This window comes from Convolutriloba macropyga, chromosome 8 (assembly GCF_964194025.1).
Source record: "Convolutriloba macropyga chromosome 8, txConMacr16.3, whole genome shotgun sequence".
In the NCBI taxonomy this organism is placed as follows: Eukaryota; Metazoa; Xenacoelomorpha; order Acoela; family Convolutidae; genus Convolutriloba; species Convolutriloba macropyga.
The window spans coordinates 52,117,173-52,139,432 of NC_134475.1; the positions used below are offsets into that span (position 1 = coordinate 52,117,173).

Below are 22,260 nucleotides of genomic sequence, written 5' to 3' on the forward strand. Positions count from 1 at the left end.
ATAAGAATTAAACTATCATTTATTAATTGTCATAGAGAAAGAGAAAGGCTCTGCAGTGAATAAATTCCAAGAACAATTTTTCTATGGTAATAAACAAATTTTACAATTACACAATGCGAAGAAGAAGAGAGACAAATCTACTATGGAGACTATTAATGATATTCTGTCTTTGTTGTGGTATGGTAGTAGCAGTAGGAGTAGTAGTAATCTAATTACACTTTTCTACCTTTATTGGCGGAACGAGAGGGGGAGAGAAGGGGGTTCAGGACTCTGGTAGGGCGAACGGAAAATTAACCGAAAAAATTTTTGATTTATTTTCTAAAACGAGTTTTAAATATCACTTGACGTACACCAGGTTGCAATTTCATAGTTATCATACAGGGATCCACTAGGTCATACAAATCATGCATTATTTCTTTAGGCGATTACTAAAAATCAATATATGACCTTGTATGATTACCAGGAAATCACGCAATATTTCAAGGATTTCTGCATGTCCGTCAACCCGGCCTTTCTGATTAACTCACTATGGGCTAATTTTCCTTTGGGATGAAACTCGCAGCACCCTAATGCATAGTGGAGGTGGATTGAAAATTACTGTAATTACAATTAATTACATTGGCTACACTACAATTGAGAAGGATTCTTGTATAAGAAAGTGAATGAAAATACTACTTTTATTGCAAAATAGTCATTATTGCCAACAAGTACTTGTAGCTTTATTCATTTGGTCAAATAATTCCAATATTATCATATAAGCACTTTCATCAAAACAAATTAGTATTCTTCTTTAGTATTCTTTCATGGACGTTTACACATGTATTCGGGTTCTTCATACGCGGGCACATACTTGCTGTACGTTCAATACTAAACACTGTTTTTAATAAACTAAGAATAGACGCCTTGATTCCCCCCAAATAGACCATTTGAGACATCTAGTAGCCCAAAATTGCTACATTTCAATTATCTGTCAATGAAAAACAACTATTTGGCATTATTACTCGATATTCAGAGAAATACTTTCCATTGTTTTAACTCATTACAATTAGAGAGCGCACTTTCTGACGAGTATATTGTGTACACCAGCATAATATCTTTTATTCGAACATCGTTTGTAACTCTCAGATTGCTGCAACGGGTCCAATCAATAGAAAGTCATCGTCAAGAAGCAACAGCATACTGATAATGTGAAGTTTCGAGATTGACTGGAAGCAGTAGACCTATGCAGACTCAATTCATGAGTAATTCGTCAGGTCGGTCAATTCTATGCACCAAAATCCTGCGCAGTTTTTTGTGATAATGGTGCCCTTTGTTCTGGTCTCATTGTCCGTAGCATAGCTATCCACTAAAACACATAACCAACTAAATTCGGGCAAATTGCTCTCAAGCGACCGGTTGGCTTCGGTAGTAGTCAGCTGGGCTTAGGGCTAACATTAGGGTGTGAATTAGCATGGGGGTGAGCGTAGTGTTGTCTCAGTGGGAGGAGGATGAGGGGGGGGGGTTAAAGAATCAAAGAATCACATAATTCAAGACTAGTAGGGTAGTAGGGTGTAAGGCTCTAAGAGCTGCACAGCCTTTTAATGCTCTCCGGGCATTACCTATTTATCCCGTTTCTGAGGACCAAAAGTTAGAAGCTTGGAAGTTTGCGAGTTGCAAATATTTGGTAATTATGATTTGGTTATTGAGATCCTCAGTTTGTAAAATTGTTTGCTGGGAACAGATAGCAACTTATCCACTCTATGGCAGAGGAGCTTCGTTTGCTATGATGGTAATTCTTGGCTAGCAAAACCTTTCTATACTGAACGTCAAAGGTAAGTTAGCACCCCCTAGTTTGACCAACTAGCCGGCAGATTGTCGGAAAATAGCCGCGATAGACGCTTGCGGCCTTCAATGAACTGAAACAACTAAAAAAACAAGATAGGCAGATTGACCAAAAGAACTTTAGTAGACCACTAGATTTTTTTATGACACATACGGTCTATAAGGAAAAAGCCCTAAAAGAGCTTTCTCAAAATTGTTATTCGAAATCAAAAACTCAAGACTAATACTCAAGAAATAGGGCATAAAAGTTTGGCACACTTAGATGCACGCTATTGATTTTTAACTAGTAAATGTTCATAAAAATTAAAGTTCCATAATAAGAGTTCATAAATCATTTTTTTGAGTAAGTCACGCAATTGACCTATAAGCAGAAATGACGTCACGGTAAGACGAAACAATGACCTAAAAGCAGAAATGACGTCACGGTAAGACGAAACAACAATCTGTTAGATGAAGTAAAAAAACATAGCACGACAAGTCCTGACGTACAATTCAAAGAATTTTCATTGACTAAACAGAAAACTAAACCTAGAACGGACTATTAATGGATTGGGAAAACCATTTAGAAAAAAATCCGATCCAAAAAATCGAAAAAACAGTAAAAATCAGAGTGAAATTGCCGCATGTGAACAAAAAACCACTTGCGAGAAAGCGAATTTTTGTTCAAACACCGTTTTCTCACACTACTTTAAAATTAGAGCAAAAAAATTTCACGCCGCAAAACCACTCGCTTTTTCGCTCCACTTCCTGTTTCGGCGTGACCAAAAACACTACTCCAATTTGACTTCAAAAATTATGAAAATGTGTGAACAGATCTTAAAAAAGACAGCGCCCCAATACAATTCAAATTCTTTGAATTGTAAAAAAAATTAGGAGCACAATAATAACCGCCTGCAATTGCTGATGCGGCTATTAAATAGGCGAAATATTTGAGAACAAACCGTTTTATGAGTGATTGTTCAAAACATCATCATTATCAAAACAAACTTCCAACATCATTCCTACCTTCCGTTATTGTTGCTGCTGGTGGTGTTGTTGTTTAGCTTCCGTCTCACATTAGCAGCGATGTTTGCGACTACTGACTGCGTTGGTGACACTTGGGACACTCGACCACCACTGCTACTTCCCCCTCCGCCTCCCCCCATTGGGGGCGACACACACCCAAAGCGCGATGAATTGGAAGAAGCAGTAGTGGCACTTGTCGGCCCTGCTGCTGCATGTTGCTGATTTGTTGAATATTTTCCAGGTGCCATTTTGTACTTTAACTTCGAAGGCATCCGTTCAACTGCATTGCGTTTAAATCTGAAGAAAGAAATTGTCGATTTCGTTGCATGTGTTCAAAATTTCAAGGGCCTTCAAGCCATATTTAAGAAACACAAAACTATCGAATGTGCGCCTTTTACTGAACACTGGCATTTACAAAAGTTTGAAGCGATCAACACTATCTAGGTAAAATGTCATACATTTGACAATTCATTTATGACAGATGTTAGATGGCAATCGTTTTATGCAAATAAAGTACAATCGGACCAAGATTAAAGTAAACTTTGACTCTGTTTTGATTGAAAAATAGCAAACCTGCTTCCCAAAGTAGTGGACGGATGTTTGGATGATGATTGCATGTTAGGGCTGCTCTGTTCCCCATAGACTGGACTTCCTTGTTCTCCATACCCTACGGGAGAGGATGTGCGACTGGCATCATTGTTGTAGTGACTATGGTGAGGAAGAGGAGGAGGAGGCTGTTTGGGTTTCAACAGGTAGTGTTGAGTGGCACTGTCACTCTCACTTCGGTTCAACTGTAACACAGGTATACGGAATCGATATTGTTATTTAATCGTACAATCTTGTTACTACAATGCTGGTAAGAGGCAAAATAGTGCTATCAAATGAGTTTCAATTAGAAAACGGAAAAAATAAAGCGCTCAAATTATCTAGCAATGCACACAAATCAAATTTAGACCAAAATTAGACCAAATTAGACCAAATCGTGAGCTGCTTCAGGCATGTGGTGTGGGGTGAGGATGGTAGCGTAGCAATATAATTAATAAGGAGCTTCAAATGATGTTATTGGTCCTTTTATTGGCCACTAGTAATTTTAAGCGAAAACAAACCAATATTGGCAGCTAAGCATGATAAGTCATTCAAAAAACTCAAAAACTCAGACAAAAATTTTGCATGTTGCTTCAACAGGGGAAAATTTCATTGACGCCTGGTGTTGCGGCAACTGCGGAGGGGGAGGGTAAAAATTACACTCGGAGGGTACAAATGATGTTATTACCGCATATCATAGACTTAAATGATTTAAAATGCAAGAAATGAATTTAAAAATGGGCGCACTTTCTATTTGCCACTTAGCAACGCGCAAGAGGTCATGGTCCAAAAAATCAAAGAGGTAAAGCAAAAATTTGGCATAAACCAACTCGCGATTGCATGCATAAGTTAGAACATAAATCTTAGATGCCCGAAGGACTGAGTAACCTGACACGAGTGCACTTTGGACTGATTTGTTCTAAATTAGTTCCCGAACCAAAGGGCAAACAAACCGACTAATTGCTTCCGAACGACAGGGGAAATTTAATTTAGGGGTATAGCTTAGAAACTTTTATGGGTGCAAACCTCGGACCTCTAGGGTTTCGCACCCGAGACATCCAGGATAGCAGTCAGGCATCTTAACCACTTTGCTACGACGGCTTTGATCATCTGCCGCTAACAATTTTGTATTAGCAACAAACTTCATTTCGGAATTGAATCAATCAAAATGAAGAAGTGAAGAGTGAAAAAGTAACTGGAGAAGTCACATAATGTTCTAGATCAACAGCGCAAAAATGGTCAAGCAAAAATTTTGCATAAAAAAGACCAACACGTTTACAATACCTGCTTCAAACTTCGTGCGAGAGCAATTAAAAATGCAACAAGTTTCTACCAAATTTTTGAAAGTAGAACGAAAAATTAATATCCCTTGATATGGTCTCTCTGTACCCCCTTAAAACTGCATTCATGCGGTTGATCTTCTACAAGTGGCATCTATTCAAATAACACTGCAGCCCCAATCTACACACGTACGTACGGGACATGCGAGTGGCGGTGAGTAGAGTTGGGAGGGCTGGACGAGAGTCAAGTGGAAGAGGGTGCGGACTGTGGGAGTGTGTATGTGTGCGCGCACAGGGGAGGGGTTAACAGGGGGAGGAAGGCTGACTGAGAGGTTTAAACCTTTAAGATTAAGAACAGCCCTTCATATCATGAAATTGTCTCCTCAGAACAGTTGCGGTGAATCGTATACTTTCAGTCTAGTAAGTCTTTAATAGAGCTTCTGAGTCACTCAATGCCCTCCGGGCTATACCTCTCATCACATTTTTGAGGATGAAAAGTTAAAGGGTCGGACAAAAATTCGGTGTCAGGACAATTTACCCAATGTCATTATACCCAATGCCAATATACCCAATGCCATTATACCCAATGTACTTTGGTACTTTCGTTCAATAATCCGACAACAAATTAGCAGTCGTTATTACCCTATGTTTAAACATGTTTAATGGCCATGGCCATGCCTCAGTGGCCCGTGGGGCTTGATATGAAACTATCACAACCGAACATGGGATTAAATTATCCGCTTGTTAAATCATACGTGTAAGAGCTATTTTCTGCTAATTAGTACTCGGATTATGGATCGAAAATATCAATATGAATTGGGTATAATGGCATTGGGTATTTTGGCATTGGGTATAATGGCATTGGGTAAATTGTCATGTAACCGAAAATTCGGTCAATCGAAAAGTCGCGTAGGATATAATTGCTACAAATTTCGTTTAAGAGCAATTATCATCCATTATCTTAAATGTGACATATCTAATATGTAATTAAACAATCTTTTCTAAAAAACCATAGTTTTTATCAATAATAATTTGCTGACTTCCATACTTGTTTCGATGTTAATTAGTTTTGCTATATGAACATTAAAAAAAATTTAGCACAGATTTTTTTTTTCTCGCAAAGAACAAAACAAATTTAACAAATTTGTTGTTTCAATTTAATTTTCAGATATCTTTATCTGACATTTTAGCAGCTATTTGGTCAGCTAATATAACATAGCCGGCAGATTGCCGGAATAGCTGCGAAAGAATAGACCTGCGTGCCATATAATAGAGATAGAAACAGATACAGATCTAAATTGAAAAAAAAAATCGACGCCGCTCAAAAAACTGGGCTAAAAAACATTCAGCGATAAATTAATGAAGCTTGTTTAAATTCATTCCACAGAAGCCTCTTATTAGGGACCTTTACTGCACATAGGAGTTCCTTTGACCTTAAACAAATTCAAATTAAACTTAAGTTTTAAAGTGCAAAAGTCATTTTATTGAGTGAGGTAAGTCACGTTGATCAAAATGTAATCACGCAAATAACCTAAAATCTTTCGCAAAAGCGAGTGAGAAATGACGTCACGCGCGCAAATGCTGTTAGTGAGAGGAAGAAGTCATTCAGAAAATTTGACTTTTTCAGCTTTGCGGTGTGAACAAATGTAAAACGAAAAAAGAGCGTCAGACGACGAAACAAAAAAAAAACCAAGAGCACCGCAATATAGCTACGCTCAGCTTACAGCTTCGCAGCTATAATAACACATTAGTTTTCAATGTTAAGTAGTTTGATCTCATATCTATTTTAACGAAATAATACACTCTCCATTTAAAATTGTTAATTACTTTCAATTTATGCCAATGCTTGGACCGACGGATCAAAGTTATCTGGCGTTGTAATTTTTAAGTTTTAATTGCTTAAAAGGAATCTCGAGATTGGTTAGTACATGACTCGTCAAGCTATCACTAGTCTAAGCTTAGTTCATAAACAGGCAAACTCACTATAAGTGTTTAGGAAGTATCTAGTAAAAATTAACAATCAAGCAACAACGCAATTTTTCTATCCAAACAATTTCACGATGAGGTTCATTTTACAGCAATGTGAAACACAAATAAAGATTCCTTTTTTGCTTCGAAGTATAGTCAGAGCTTATTCACTATTAATGAACATCGACCCATCTTGTAATATATGTGGTATTATACCTTGCACAATTGCTGGGCTGTGTTGTTGGCTGCTGCAGCTTCCAGAGTGGACAGGTGGCTGTTAAATGAGGAATATGTTCTGGCCGACTGGCAGAATGTAGCTGATCGTCTGAAGGCTCCGTTTCCCAAACCCCCACCTACAATTCCCAATCTTACTTCATACGTATAATCAGTACACACTATTCATAACCTGACTTATTTTCAGGTTACTCTTTAAGTCTCGAACTATTAGTTGCCGATATCTTCTCATTTTATTGGCACAATTTTGTTTTTATTAACAAAGATTAGTCTTTATTTTGTACTGCAGTTCTCTTAGAAGTAGATAGCTGTACTGCGGCACAGTTAAATTGATTTTCGCTTGTATAAAAAAAGCAAAACTGCTGTGACGTAGCTTAAGTAGTGCGACAATGAACATAATGGCCGACAATTCCGATAAGCAAATAAATAATAGTTATGATATAAATGAAGACAGTACTCCCAAAATATAAGCTTCAACACGTATATTCGAAGTAAAATATTGAGTATCGGAGTCAATTGGAAACACGCAGCAGTACAGTACCTCTGAATTCGGAGGATCCGAGAGATGACATTGAGTCACAATCGACGGCCCTCTCATCGTAGCCCTCATCCGATGTCACCAGGGGCTCCACCATCATCAAGTCACGGAACGAGGCACCCGATAGTGATGCAATACCAACTACCCCTCCCCCTCCACTGTTGTTGCTTCCACTGCTTGGGGGAGAGAAGTGACTGTGGCCACTACTGCTGTACATACTTGACTGAGACCTAACATACAAAACTATGGAATAAATTATAAACATAGCATTAAATACGGAACGGAGCAGACAGTTACCCCCCCCCCCCCAAAAAAAAAAAAACCCACTGAAATTAGGTCGAAATAGCTCAGCCGGATACAGATAGAAATAGATAAAGAACTGAGTTGACCGAGTCGCTGAAGCCATCTATATAACATCTTAGAAAAAAATCAGAAACCGTAATTTTGAAAAGAATTCATAGCGCTCAGAGTTCTTTACTGACCTTAATAAGGTTTAGAGTAACCCTAAGTCACTTTAATATTGGTTATTTAAAAGGCATTTGTACAATGAAATAAGAAATCACACGCTGAGATTCCTAATCTTAATTAGAAAGAAATGTAGCTCAAATACATTAGTTCGGATATAAACGACAAAAAAACGAGAAATAACGGACCAAATTTTCTCAAACGACAGGCTGGAATTCAGTTTCGATTGTTCTTTCCACAACGATCAAATGTACGGAGATGAAGTCAACAGCACGCCAATGAAATACAGTCGATTCTAGGCGAATGAAATGATGCCATTCGATATCATTATAGACCCCTACAATTACTTCCATTTGAACAATGACATTTATTGTGGCCCAGTTTTTGTGACAGTACTAAACTGATGAAAATTAGTTTAGCTGATTAAAAACTCGAATGCACATAATTTAAATGCCTCAAAATACAAGAAGTCAAAACCGACATACAAAATGAACATAAACAGACTAATGTCGGAAGAATTGCTCTCGAATGACAAGCGAACGGAACAAGATTTGACCCCATCGGGATTCAAACCATTGACCTCCCGCTTCATAACCATATTCACTGCCCACTGTGCTTTTTGACCTCTATTTTTTCTATGCTGCAACCGACTTTATATTAGCAACAAGCTTTACATCGGAGTGAGAGATCACTCAAAATTGAAGAACGAAAGCGAAAAAAGTCACTTGAGAAGTCAAAGAATGTTCTAGAAGAAAAGCGCAAAATGGTCAAGCAAAAAATTTGCATAAAAAAGACCAACACGTTTACAATAATTGCTATGAATTTCGTTCAAGAGCAATCGAAAAGATCAGATCGAAAAAACATAGCCGCTAGAATACCAGAAACGACTCGAAGAGTCGTGCACTGAAAACTATTCTATAATCCTACCTACAGTGTTTACAAAAATCAGTTTTTAGTGAGAAATGAAGGTAAGTGGGGGGGGGGGGGGGGGTCTAGTAAGGGGAGGGGGTTTACATAGGTTAGAGGGACTTATATGGGATCAAAAATTCTCGAAATGACCTTTTAACCTTGAATATTACTATCAGTTCTTAATTACTATAACACTACAAACTAATCTATTTTTAATGTCCATTGCTCGAAAACAGAAGTCAACGTTCTAAAACAAAAGTCAATGTTTGAAAACAAGTCATGACTACAGCTAAAAAACATAGCCAGTAGAATACCGGAAACAACTCGAAGCTTCGCGCATTAAAATCTCTGACCTAAGTTTACCAAAATCAAAATATCAATAAAGATGCGACAACAAAATTTGTTAATCTAATAAACTGTATAGTGTTGCAAAATATGCAGACACAATTCTTAGTTCAATGAGGGGGTTTGAAGCGGGAGGGGTGGGGGATAGGTTGGTGAGGGGTGGGGGATAGGTTGCGGAGGGGTGGGGATAAGTTGTGGGAGTGGGGTAGAAGGTGGTTAAATGGGATCAACATTTCTCAAATTGACCTCTTCACCTTCAATATTACCAGTCGTTCCCAATTGCTATACATAACAAACAGCTATTGTTATAGTCCAATGTTCGAAAACAGAAGGAAACAATCAAAAACGGAGGTCAATGCTCGAATAGAAAGAAGTCAAAATTCAAGAACAAACGGCGTCAGCTAAGAAAACTTGTAGAATCTTAATACTCCTCTTCGAGGCGTAAAAAGACTCCAGCCACTACAATAATGTCTACAAACTTCAGAGAGCCATTAGAATTCTGTTAATCCTGATCACAATAGGTCCGAACAACTGTTGCCAAATTCAACAGAACAGCTTGATGAATCCAAAACGAGTCCCTGAAAATGTGAGTGTAAGACTTATTTCAACTTGAAATCAAAAGTTTTAATATAGAAAGCTCCGGGAAAAACATGATCTTATCTTTTTATTAAGAAAAGAAATTAACAAATTTATGTCCGAAATGATGAATAAGAAAAATAAAGCTTACATGGTGTTAGAAAACAGCTGTGATAGCATCGTAGACATTGTCTAAAATTGGAGTCAAGAAGACAATTCATTATTTTATAGATAGCTGAGATGTCATATATTATTTTAATAGAATTTGTATAACTTGCATAATTCTGTATGAGCTTCTTTCTATAAGTGGACTTAAACAACCTTCATTAACAGTGAGATATCCGAAGTTGGCTATAACTCCTTCAATTAAAGTGAAGAAAAATCAATTTGAAAAAAAGTAAAAGTAACTTTTGAGAATGAGGCAAGCCATGTCTGTCCAAAAATTTATCCAGGAGTAAAAAACCTCCAACAGAAGTACAAATTGACGTCATGCACACAATCAAGTCAAAATTGCATGAATGACCGAAAACATATTTGAAGTGAACCTGACGTCAATTCAGTTCTGTTTTCATTGCTTTTCCTCTATATTTTAACAAATCCCATTAAAAAGCGACAGAGGCGTCTTATTGAAACGTAGTTTCATTTGTTTCAATGCCTTATTGAAGAACTAATGAAATTCATGACTTTGCCAATAGTGTTTCGAAAAATATTTGTCAACATTTTTTTCACTGCTGCCCATATCTATCTTTTTGTGTCCCTCTCAATGGTTCTTGATGACAGTATCAAAAACTTTCACTTAGATTTATTCTTTAATATTTTGGACTGCAATTACCTGTATAGATACTTTGACATAAATTGTTTTGAACTATAGCGAATTTCACTTCTTTCCATGTTTGTATTCAATTTTGCTACTTTATCACTTTGTTGCGCGAAGCATCAAGTACTTCCTGATGATGCTAATAATATGTTCAAACATTTTAGCATGTACTCAATGTACTTCAGGACTCTTGTACCATTTGTTTTAAAAACTATAAGTAATATTTGAGCTATTTTTTTATCCCGTGTATCCAATTATCGTTTACTTGAAATTTGAAAATCCTTGATTGTTTTCAAACAATGCACATAACACTTCGTTTTGTTCTCAAAGTTTTTCCTAACTCTTACACCATTTTTTTTTGAAAATTATCATAGAACTTGTGAGTTCTTCCCGCATTTGTTGATCTACTGTATATCTTCATCGCATTTTCAAATTGTCTCAGGAGCTTTCATGATCCATACATTAAACTGCTTAGTTGTCATGTGGTACTTCTAATCTGTCAATAGTGGCAACGACATTGACACCCCTGGTTTTGGAGAGGTATCAATGCAATCTTGAGTTTTGCTCGCACACTTTCTAGTTCGTTGTAACCTTGTGTTGAAAAACCTTATGAAAATGAAAAATGTTTGCTTTCAGAGGACACTTAATCTCAAAAGTTGTTTAATTTGTAGTCATCAGTTCTGGTGAATTTTATTCCAGTTAAATCTCCAAAAATTTTTGTGGGGATTTAACTGGAATTTTATTCCAGTTAAATCTCTATGACATGACTTTTGAAAATGAGCAAAATCGCAAAGAATTTTGGTAATGAAAAACACGTAATGTGGGTAATTAGGACTTCGCTACACTTCTTTCGCAGCAAATTAAGAAGAAACCAATATATGTTCGCATTTTCTGATAGCATGATGCCAGCACATTCAAGAGGCTGCATGATTTTTGTTACTTACTCGCTTAGAGGCTGGAGACGCGCCACAGTCGTGTTTTTGACGGAGTAATGTGCGACGTGGTAATTTCTACTAGCACCGAATTGAGGATAAGAAGGGAACGGATATGAATCTGGGAGCGGCAGAGGAGGTCGTCCTTGTGCTACATGCTGAAGGTCACTCTGTCGATACATCGGACCACTCATCATTGACATTCTGGAGTTATCTCTCGGATGAACAACTGGAAAATCACGAGACACAAATTGGGAAGTATATACAGGGTCATATACATTGAGACTGGTATTGGGCGGTGACAGGTTAGGATATAGACCACCAGCAGCAGTTGATTTTAAGGCATTGTAATCTAATTTCGAGGTCTCACTCATCGATAATTGATACCAGCTACTTGTGGAACCGAATCTCGACATCTGTTGGATTCTGAACACGCTTGCAAGACTCAAGTTTAACTCCGCCTAAAATGCATATCTTGAACAGTTAACGTCAGTAATAAGTGCGGAAAAATAGCCCTTCATGGTTAAAAAATTATTTTCTTTTAAATAAATCAGGCACGCTCTCGTCAGAAGCCACGAGTCCCATCGTGGGAGGGGGTCGGGATGAGGGGTCTAGATAAATAGCATGGGATACCCAACTTAATGCAATTGAACAATTTCGCTTTACACTTTTTGTTTTCAGCTGCTTGTCAGAACGAATCTTTATGACGTCAAGCTTTTTTCTGTGACTTTTGACAAGTCATATCAGACAGAGAAACAAACAGACATTAAATTAATTTCACAAACCGACAGCACTCACAATTGTAAAAACTTTGGTCCAGAGCAACTGAAAGTAACTACAAGCTTCATTTTCCTGGCTCCTTTTTTGTTATTTGTCTGACTCATTAAATACGGTAACAGGTAAACGCAAATTGATGGCCAGGAACCCAAACACCTCTTGTATTTTAATCAACATTTTCGATCTTATATATGCAATAAAAAATCAAATCGCAGTAAAAGCCGAGACAGCTGTCATACCAATATCACTGGAAGAACATTTTTTGGCAAAAGAAGGCATTTTGTAAACTAAATTCAGTATCACTAACAAACTTTTACACTCTTTTCATCTTTGTAAACGTGATAAGATGAACGTAGCAAGATTACTGTTTTTTTTTCTAAAATGAGTGAATTTTAGCTTTATCTTATTTTCAAGACACTCAAGAAACAAAACGCTGCAATTGACTGACACCTATTATGGCAGCTTCAGATTTTAAAGAGACTTCAAGTTATATGTAGGTGGCTACTGCTTCGCGAAGGCGAAACCATAGTAGTATTTTTATGTATGGTACTTCTCTAAAACGGAGCATGAAACATTTCTTACCAGAAAATTCTCAGGCAAACTTTGCGACACGGATGTCTGTGGTCTACAGAACATGATGACTCTGATGAAGCAAGAGTCAATCTGACCACTGTAAGGCAAATCGAAGGCCATGAACTCGTTCACTATCAGATTGCCGCCAATCTCAAAGTCGTTATTGGCTAAGAATCCGGAACACTGACATACCGAAAAATTGGGATCATCTAGAGAGTACAACTCCACTGAGAATTGCAGTCCAGAAAGCGATTGCAACATTGTCAAGTCTTTCAGTTCCTCCAATCGAACATGCAATTGGTGATCCACAGTGAACTTTATGTCAATTAGAATTTTACACTTAACAGAGGCAAAATAGTTGGACTGACTAGTTGATGAGCTCTCATTACTTAAACTCTTCTTGTGATCGGAGCTAGTCGAAGCTTCTTTCTTTCGTGGTCCTGAAGAAATATTCTCATAGAACGCAACCCCTGAGTCATCTCGATCGTGACGAAAAACCGATAAAGGCGAAATAACTTGATTGGCTGATTCTTCGTAAACTGACTCATAATGGGCTTCCGTTGGATTATGTTCCTCGGATTGCCGTTGAAAGTGCCGGACAGACTCCGGTGGCGAATATTGAATGTTTTCATACATGCTCTCTCTATTTTGATCTTTCACCGCCACAGGCGCTAACTGTGTTCGCTGTGCTAAATACGCTGATACGACTTCATTTCTAAAGCTCTGAGATCGCGTCATAGTCGCTAAATGATGCTTTTCAACACTATCTGATATGTTTTTATTCCTCAAAGAGGTTCGGGCAAACTGGTCTGATGGGCTTTGCGTGACCACGCCAAAAATTGGCTCGTCCAAATCTTTGTCCGGACTTACATCGGACAAGAACACAGGTTGATTATACATATTGTTACTTTTTCCTGAGGTTGTTCGCGGCAACGCAGGTCGCTCTCGTTTCGGAGATGAAACTTGTGCTTCGGATCTAGCAACTGAATGCTGATAACTTTCGGACATTTCATTAATTGATGGGTGGTTAGATTGCAGATTAGAATGAGAAGCGATGGACATGTTTTGAAGTTTCTCCATAATATTCGCACACTCTGACTCCATGGTGCCTTTCTGCTCCAGCAGAGACAGGCTAAAACACACATTTTCAATCTTTGGAATAAGTTACCACAAAGCTCAGAGAGGGTAACATTACAAGTCCAAAAACGTAAAAAGTTTAAGAAGCTATTCTTCTTTCAAAATTTTGTCTTTAATACAGAGATCGGTTATCCCAAACTTAAGCAACTGCATGATTTCAAAAGTGAATATGGTTATACAGTTATAATTGGTTATAATTTTAAACCAAGTTCTGATTTACAAGAATAATTGACAATTCAAAAATATGAGTTATAGAATTAAATAGCAGTGTTGCCTGAGATCTGATAAACATATCAACAATTAAGAATGTAAATGAGCATCTGCAATGTTAAGGAGTCTAAGCGTGCGCAACATCTGAGAAGATCACCTAGTCCTGTCTAGTGTCTCTTAAACTTAAAAACCTAGCTTTCTACACCTTTATTACCAACTCTCCGCATACGCCCACCTCTCATCGCATAAGCCCAAAACATTAAAAAAAATGCTTTCAATACTAATTTACCATACGGAACTAAGGACATACGGAGCATAGCATAAAAACCAACTTGCTTAAAAACTCTCATTTTAAAATTTATTGTGATCTGAATATTCATGACTATCAGCTAAGTACTTCAAATGACCTGAGAAGGGGCACTAATTAGCTTTTGAACCATAGATGCGCATACAATTATTTTGAATGAAAACAGTTCTCACCGCCTACGAACTTCTTTTACCACTCCGAAGTCTTTTATGGTGTGATTACAACAAAATTATAACATTCATACTTAGATATTAAATTTAAAAAACAACAGCTGACAGATTGCCAAGATATACTTCTTGTACGGAGCTATGACAATACCACCTCAAGAACGTGTGAAGTCACGAAAATACAATGTTATTTCAATAATTCTTAAGAATGCAAACATACAGGTTAGGATGACGCGTTCTCAAACTAATGCTTTTTCTCGAAAAAATGCTAGTTATAGGATGACTAATCAATAGTGGTGGCATCATTTGCTCTAACTACAAATTATTTGAGAGTTACTTTTATTTTCTTCGCAACATACAGAACCAGCTGGTGTAGATAGGTGTACATAATCAACTGTTCGCAGTAAATTTTTTAAATCATTAACTTCACCTCCACTAATTAGAGAAGAAAAGTCATTTTGAGAGTTGGGTGAGTCACCCGTGACAACTTTGCTCCAAGGAGTGTGAAAATGAAGACACGCATTCAATTCAAAATTGCATGAAAGAAATGCAGCTTGGAAGTGCGCCTGACGTCATATAGACCTAAGAAACCTTGACGATGAAAAAAATATAGCCGCAAGACTCAGGAGCTGACTCGAAAGAGAATCCGACTTTGAGAGCAGCCAACTAGTTATCTCAATAACCTATCTATTTCGTTAAGCCACTCAATTCGAAAGAGGAAGAAATCAACAATAACCAAATTCTGCTCTTTTTAACAAATCTTCACAAGTTAAGATCTTCCGAATCAATTATTCATCTCACCAATTTTTTCGAAAAAACAAATGCGAGCTGTTCTCAAAGACTACCAGCTCGTCCCAAGACACAATTTAACACTCAAAAATGTAAAAACGCAAAAATCCTTCAGAAAAACAATTAAGCACTTCAAATATTTCAGTAAAAAAAGTGGCATATCCAAAATTCACGAGTCTCCTCTTAGTAACACATCCCATAGAATAGGTTCAAAACAATATGTCTAAATAAATAGGACTCTATGAAAATCACAAACATACCCGGCAGATTGCCGGAAAATAGCCGCCGTAGAATAGAAGATAATGAAAAAAAAACAGATTTTTGTACAAAAACATTTTTTAAGTCCGATTTATTTTGATGGCCTTTCGTCGTTGAATATACTTCTGTTTCTTAGAGAGAGGCTACGGGGGCTACTATCATTACCAATAAGCATTAGAGATGGTAACTAAGACTTATAGGAACGAAGTTCGAATAGTGGGCATCTAAAATTGGGCTTTATGGGTTTATCCCGTTTCTATTTCTGACTTCAATTTTTTATACTGACTCTGTTCATTTTGAATTGCTTTGCTGAGCAACTGATGTTCAATATCACTTTTAGCAGAATGAGAAAAGAGAGAAACTAGCCTAGAGAAGTCGAAAAGATTTCACGCAAAATGTTGAAAAAGCGGCAAAATGAGGTAAAGCGAAACATTTTTTGTTCGACGAAGTAAAAAAAACATAGCAGGACATGTCCTGGCGTACAATTCAAAGAATTTTCATTGACTAAACAGAAAAACTAGACCTAGAATGGACTATAAGTGAATTGAGAAAACCATTTTAAAATCAGATAAAAAAAATAAGAAAAAAAAAACAGAAAATCAATGTCAAAATGCCGCATGTGAACAAAAAACCACTAGCGAGAAATGAAAATTTAATTTAAATAAAACACTAGGCCTAGAATGAGCTGTTAATGGATTGCGGAAACCATTTACAAAAAATCCGATCCAAAAAATCGAAAAAGCAGTAAAAATCAGAGTGAAATTGCCGCATGTGAACAAAAAACCGCTACCGAGAAACCGAATATTTGTTCAAACACCGTTTTCTCATTCTACTTTAAAATTAGAGCGAAAAAAATTCACGCCGCAAAACCACTCGCTTTTTCGCTCCATTTCCTGTTTCGGCGTGACCAAAATCACTACTCCCAGTTGACTTCAAAAATCATGAAAATGTGTGAACAGATCTTAAAAAAAGACAGCGCCCCAATACAATTCAAATTCTTTGAATTGTAAAAATAGGAGCGTTATAATAGCCGGCTGAGAAGATGAGGGCGGCTATTAAAATGAGAAAAGCTTAAAATTTTATTCTTAATTTTTAAAAAAACTTTAAATGGGCAAAAACGTTCACACGCGTACATTTACCTGCTCCCATTTGAAAGACAAACAATTGGTAAAAAAAATTAGAAAATCTGCTCTGAAAATTCCTCATGTGATAAAAAATAATCGCTCCCTCAGCAAAAAAATTTCCAATCTTTATTTTCGCGCCCTCTCAGTCAGAACATTTTATGAACACAGCTGGCAGATCGCCAGAAAATAGCCACTGGCCGACTGCCAATAGCTTTGTAGATCTGCAGTCTCAAACATACCCGTCAGATTGTCGGAAAATAACCGGGATAGACGCTTGCGGCCTTCCATGAACTGAAAGAACTAAAAAAAACAAGATAGGCAGATTGACCAAAAGAACTTTAGTAGACCACTAGATTTTTTTTATGACACATACGGCCTATAAAGAAAAAGCCCTAAAAGAGCTTTCTCAAAATTGTTATTCGAAATCAAAAACTCAAGACTAATACTCAAGAATTAGGGCATAAAAGTTTGACACCACTTAGATGCACACTATTGATCTTTAACTAGTAAATGTTCATAGAAATTAGTTCCATAAGTGAGTTCAGAATTCATTTTTTTGAGTGAGGTAAGTCACGCAATTGACCTAAAGCAGAAATGACGTCACGGTAAGACGAAACAATGACTTAAAAGCAAAAATGACGTCACGGTAAGACGAAACAAAAATTTTTTAGACGAAGTAAAAGAAATTAGGAGCGCAATAACAGCCACCTGGAACTGCTGACGCGGCTATTAAAAAGTTAGTAAAACAAACAGACGAGACGAGAAAATTTTTTTATTAAATGCCGAGATGTTAGATTTTGATTAGGAATCTATATTACTTATTACTGCTTCGATTAGCTGCTCTCAAATAACCTTAAATTCGAGTGAAACACACTCACTTGACCTTACTTCTTTGAACTAAAGAAAAGTCAATTTCACAGTGAAGAAGTCAATTTTGAGTATGGGGTAAGTTACGTGTGACCAAAAACGTAAACACGCGAATGGACAAGTAAGAGTGAAAAATGACGTCACACATTCAATTCAGTTGAAATAGCAAGAACAAATGAACATAAAGAAGATTTGAATTTGTATTGACGTCAAATGGTCGTAAAAATCTTGACGAAATAAAAACCAAAAGAAAGCCAATAATAACCCCAGCCATCGCTGTGCGGCTATTAAACGAAAAACACTTCGAAGCATCTCTCTGCTTTTGACTTTTGTTCAGCAGATATACCTTCACTCGCGGGAGACATTGCATACCGTGAAAAGATAAGGCACCTATTACAAAACATCACCATTAATCCTCTTCGAGTTGTAAAAAGCCAACAATAGCTGCGCTCAGCTATCGCTCAGGAGATGCGTGAAAAAGTAAAACTCCTCTGCTTTATTTTGGATATCAAGAACCAGGAGTTTAGAGTGATGCTAATAGTTCTTATTTGTGGCTCACACGATTGACCACCTTGACTTGCATTACTTAGCACATAACATTTAAATTTAGCTAGTGTATTCAAATGAGGGCTTAAAATATTTAGAGAACAGTTCCAATAGAGATCTATTGGAATTGTCTTCCAAGTATTTTCAGCCCTCATTTGAATACACTCGCGAAATTTAAATGTTACTTGCTAAGTAATGCAAGTCATTGGCTTTAATGAACGTTGCTAACTTTTTATAGTTCGGTTTATTGCATGTGCTTAATCGGCTTTTCCCATATATTTTTTGTTCCCCTCTTTCGACCATTGCCGTAATCACTACATCAATTAAATTTGTTGAAAGTCTGAATTAAATTCAGCCAAAACATAGAGAGAAAAAATTTTTTTGGAATGTAGACTTAAAAATGAGCAAAAAGCATAAAATCTTTAAATCCAATTTCAATATTTTCGACAAATAATTTAAAACTAGACCTCAAACTGCCTAAGCACGCCCTTGAAAACGCTAGAAAGAAGCAGATAGAGAATACCTAATAGTGACATCTTGAAACTCGCAGACATTGAGGAACAAAACCACAACATTGTAAACATAAACCGAACAGCGTGGGAAAAATTGCTCTAGAATGACAGGCGGGGCAATTTAACTCGGAGGCTGTAGCCTAGATAAATTTTTCTTTATGGATGCAAAAACAGGAGACGATGCTCGAGTTCGAACCTCGACCTCCTGAGTCCGATTTCGTAACATCTACAGAGGCATTAAGCACTCGGCTATCAGGTCCTTGTCATCGACTCTCTAACAATCGGTTTTGTTTGTACAACAAACATTATTTCGGAGTGAGAGCAATTGAAATCACTCCAAAGAAGAAGAGCGTAAAAAAGTCACTTGAGAAGTCAAAGATTATTCTAGAAGAAAAGCGCAAAAACGGTCAAAAATTTGCATAAAAAAGACACACGTTTACAATACTTGCTTCTTATTCGAGAGCAATTAACAATTCCATTAAAATACTTTAGCTTGTGCGGCAGAAAATACTGAAAGATGAAGTCATCGCAAGCAACAACAAGGGAGGCGAAAAATAGCGGAACTGGTCCTAATATTCGCCTGATAATAGCAGCTAAACACTGCTTACTTTTAGTTGAAACTATTTTTTTCCCTCGAAGGATAGGATTGAAGCAAAAAACCACTATTTTTCCGGAGAAATAGCCACGCACAAAAATAATGCTTACGCAAGGAGCAGTCTATTGTCCTTAAAATTGTGTTTGCAAACACGTTTAAATATAAGGAATACTTGAAAACAAAGGTCAGGTCCTTAATTTCAAGTCGGGGGATATTCATCGGCCAAAACAAAACTCCGACTTACAAACATTTTTTTTTCGAAAATTCAATATAATACTCAATATCTTATAACTCAATCCCACACCGTTTTGTCACTATTTCATAAATATCACAAAAAATAACGCCTTGAGAACACTTGATTTTTTGCTCCAGTTTGATTAACATTGCAACACTAAATTCATTCCAAAGTGCATTCTGAGCTCAAGATTCCTTTGTTATTATTGTCAGAACAATAATTTGAACGTCAGAAACTATCGGCTGTCAATAATTTGATGGCCAATAGCTTGGACACAAATTCTTTGCACATAGTTCGCGCTCAAAACTGAACTCATGAGTGATCAAAAATTACTCTTCTTGTTGCTCAAAACTGTGTTTCAACAAAGAATTAACTCCAACTTTTGTCAGGTGCTTCATTTCACTCAAACATTATGCAAAAAATCTACATCATTACACTTTGATCGGTAAAAAGACGCAACATCTATCAATCTCTTCCAATTCGTCAAATGTTCACAGGCCACAGAAATAGCAAAAATTAACTTAAGATCTTAGGAAAAGTTGGACAAGAATAGACGAACGTCTAAATAGATTAACTATTCAAGCCTCTGTACTGCAAAACGGACCAAATGACTTTACAAGCCTTCACAAAATGAATTTCAAAACAGAAAAACTTACCGTTGACTCATGACCACGTTACATATCTCCTTCTCCTTTGCGATCTCAGCGCGGAGACTGTTGATACTACTCCTTAATTGCACCAAGTCAAGATAAGTTGTATTGCGGCCGGGAGCAGCGGCAGGGGACGTCGCGGAGGCACTTTCTAGGTTGCGCTCGCACTGCAGCATTTCGGCTAAGAGGTTCTCTTTCTCCTGAATAACTGAGAGACGATCGTGGTCTGAGTGGGGCTGCAATGGCGCCAGTTTCACCAGAATGTCTTCGATGTGCTTTGAGAGCTCTAGTAACCTAAACAATGAACACATTCAAAACCCAAAGCATAGAGGGCTCTGTAAGGGCAAGGAGCCTATTTTTCAGTGTTATGGGTTTCTGTGATCAAAAATTGCAATAAATTACACTTTTATAAGATATTGGCGTGGATTATTTTGTAATTACAATTACTAAAGAGTGAAACGGCTGATTGATCTGAGCAAACTTTATGTAATTCTCGAAGTGAACCGAAAATTTACCTGTTCTCCAAGTGAACTGGGTCATCCTGTTTAGCAGGAGGGCCTAATGAGGAAGCGGATATCTCGGCAGAGTCAGATTGAGTTCGGCTGAACTCAGAGTAAGATTGTGTGTTGGTGTGTTGGATAGGAAGAGGAGAGGTATGATATGCAATGGATGAAGGCAGCAGAAGCGGCGACTTCTGATTAAGTAAATGACTGAAACAAAGACTGCATGTTTAACATTGCGGATGGGTTTATCAAGGGCTCAGTTCAAAAAAGCATTCAATGTTTCAGCTTGAATTCTTTCAGCCACATTTGATGAACGTTCCATTATAACGGATACCAATTATTCATGAAAGGAATGAATGACTTGGGTATGATTTCCAAAATGTATCGATGGTGATCAGCACAGGTCATCTCAAAAACTTGGCTTAATTGGAAAGTTACCTGTTTCGACCCTCAACTAAACTAAGCTTGTACATTTGAAAGATTCGTTCATTAAAGAAACATCTTCATTTCTTATCAAACCAGAAATTTGTGATCCTTTGTTGTTAGAAGAAACAAAAACGGTCATGAAATAAATATGCTCTAACTCAGAATACTCACCCAATACACTGGTTGAACTTGAGTTCTCCCTCTATTCTTCTGGAAGCCAACTCCTCTTTCAACATCTGTACACGCTTCTGAGAGTCCAGGTACTGTTTCGTCAGAAAGGACACGTTAAAGCCCAGCTTATTAGGACCCAATTTCATACCTTCCTTCTCTGTCACCAATTTTTCGTGAGACGTCGGCGAAGTTGTCGCAGACGTCAGAAGCTGTTTGAGAGATGTCGATTCGGATCCAGCCAGTTCCAGTCGTTTCTTTAAAGTCTCAGTTATTTCATTTTTTGACTTGAAATCTTCCTTAACCGCCAGTAGGTATTTTAAAATCATCTTAGCCTGCACAGATTTCAGCTGTTTTGCTTCTTCGGATTCAAAAGAGGTTTCGTGAATTGTAGAAGACCCCGATGATGACTGATTTAAACAAGTCGTGTTGGAACCCGATGACGATCCCGCCTCACTTTCCTGGATTCCAGATACATTGACAACGTTCGAAACAGTTTCTGGCGGATCCCATTGAGTCGTTTTCGTGTTATGATCGATATAAAAAATATTTCCATCTGAGTCTTGGCTGACTTCCCAGCCTTTAGGAAGGCTAATTTTTTCCAGAATTGTTGCCATTTTGCAACAGCTTGCACTACAATTGCTTTGATCACCTTTCAAGGCGGCATCTGTTACGCATCTTTGCAATGGGGTCCATAAACAATCGGGCAATAAATTGAAGAGGTAATTTGACAATTTCTACAAATTTTTGAAATTCTACAGGAAGACATTGAAATATATGGAAAAATTTTTAGAATTTATAGATAATTTCAAATTTTCTGAATTTATTAAGTCATTAAAAATCTGAAAAAAGAGAACACAAGTGGTTAGATAGAGCAGTGAATTGAATTTAATAGATGAAAATTAAAATTCTTAAAATTCCACAATACTTCACATTGTCTT

General features: G+C 37.2%; 1 protein-coding gene across 1 annotated transcript; it reads right to left on the reverse strand.

Moving 5' to 3' along the window:
• Positions 1-643: 643 nt before the first annotated feature.
• LOC142344818 (uncharacterized) lies at positions 644-22,151 on the reverse strand. Its single transcript, XM_075396797.1, has 10 exons — positions 21,323-22,151; positions 20,738-20,932; positions 20,229-20,516; positions 12,835-13,957; positions 11,488-11,936; positions 7,435-7,661; positions 6,876-7,012; positions 3,400-3,617; positions 2,827-3,123; positions 644-1,345 (listed from the first exon to the last, which is right to left on the reverse strand). The coding sequence occupies exons 1-10, from the start codon at positions 21,934-21,936 to the stop codon at positions 1,339-1,341; spliced, it is 3,555 nt and encodes a 1,184-aa protein (XP_075252912.1). The 5' UTR covers positions 21,937-22,151; the 3' UTR covers positions 644-1,338.
• Positions 22,152-22,260: the final 109 nt, after the last annotated feature.

Coding starts and splice junctions, on each gene's coding strand:
- LOC142344818 (XM_075396797.1), bottom strand. CDS start 21,936: ATGGCAACAATTCTGGAAAAAATTAGCCTTCCTAAAGGCTGGGAAGTC. Junction 13,958..20,228: donor AACGTGGTCATGAGTCAACG/GTAAGTTTTTCT, acceptor TGTGTGTTTTAG/CCTGTCTCTGCTGGAGCAGA. Junction 11,937..12,834: donor GTTTGCCTGAGAATTTTCTG/GTAAGAAATGTT, acceptor TATGCATTTTAG/GCGGAGTTAAACTTGAGTCT.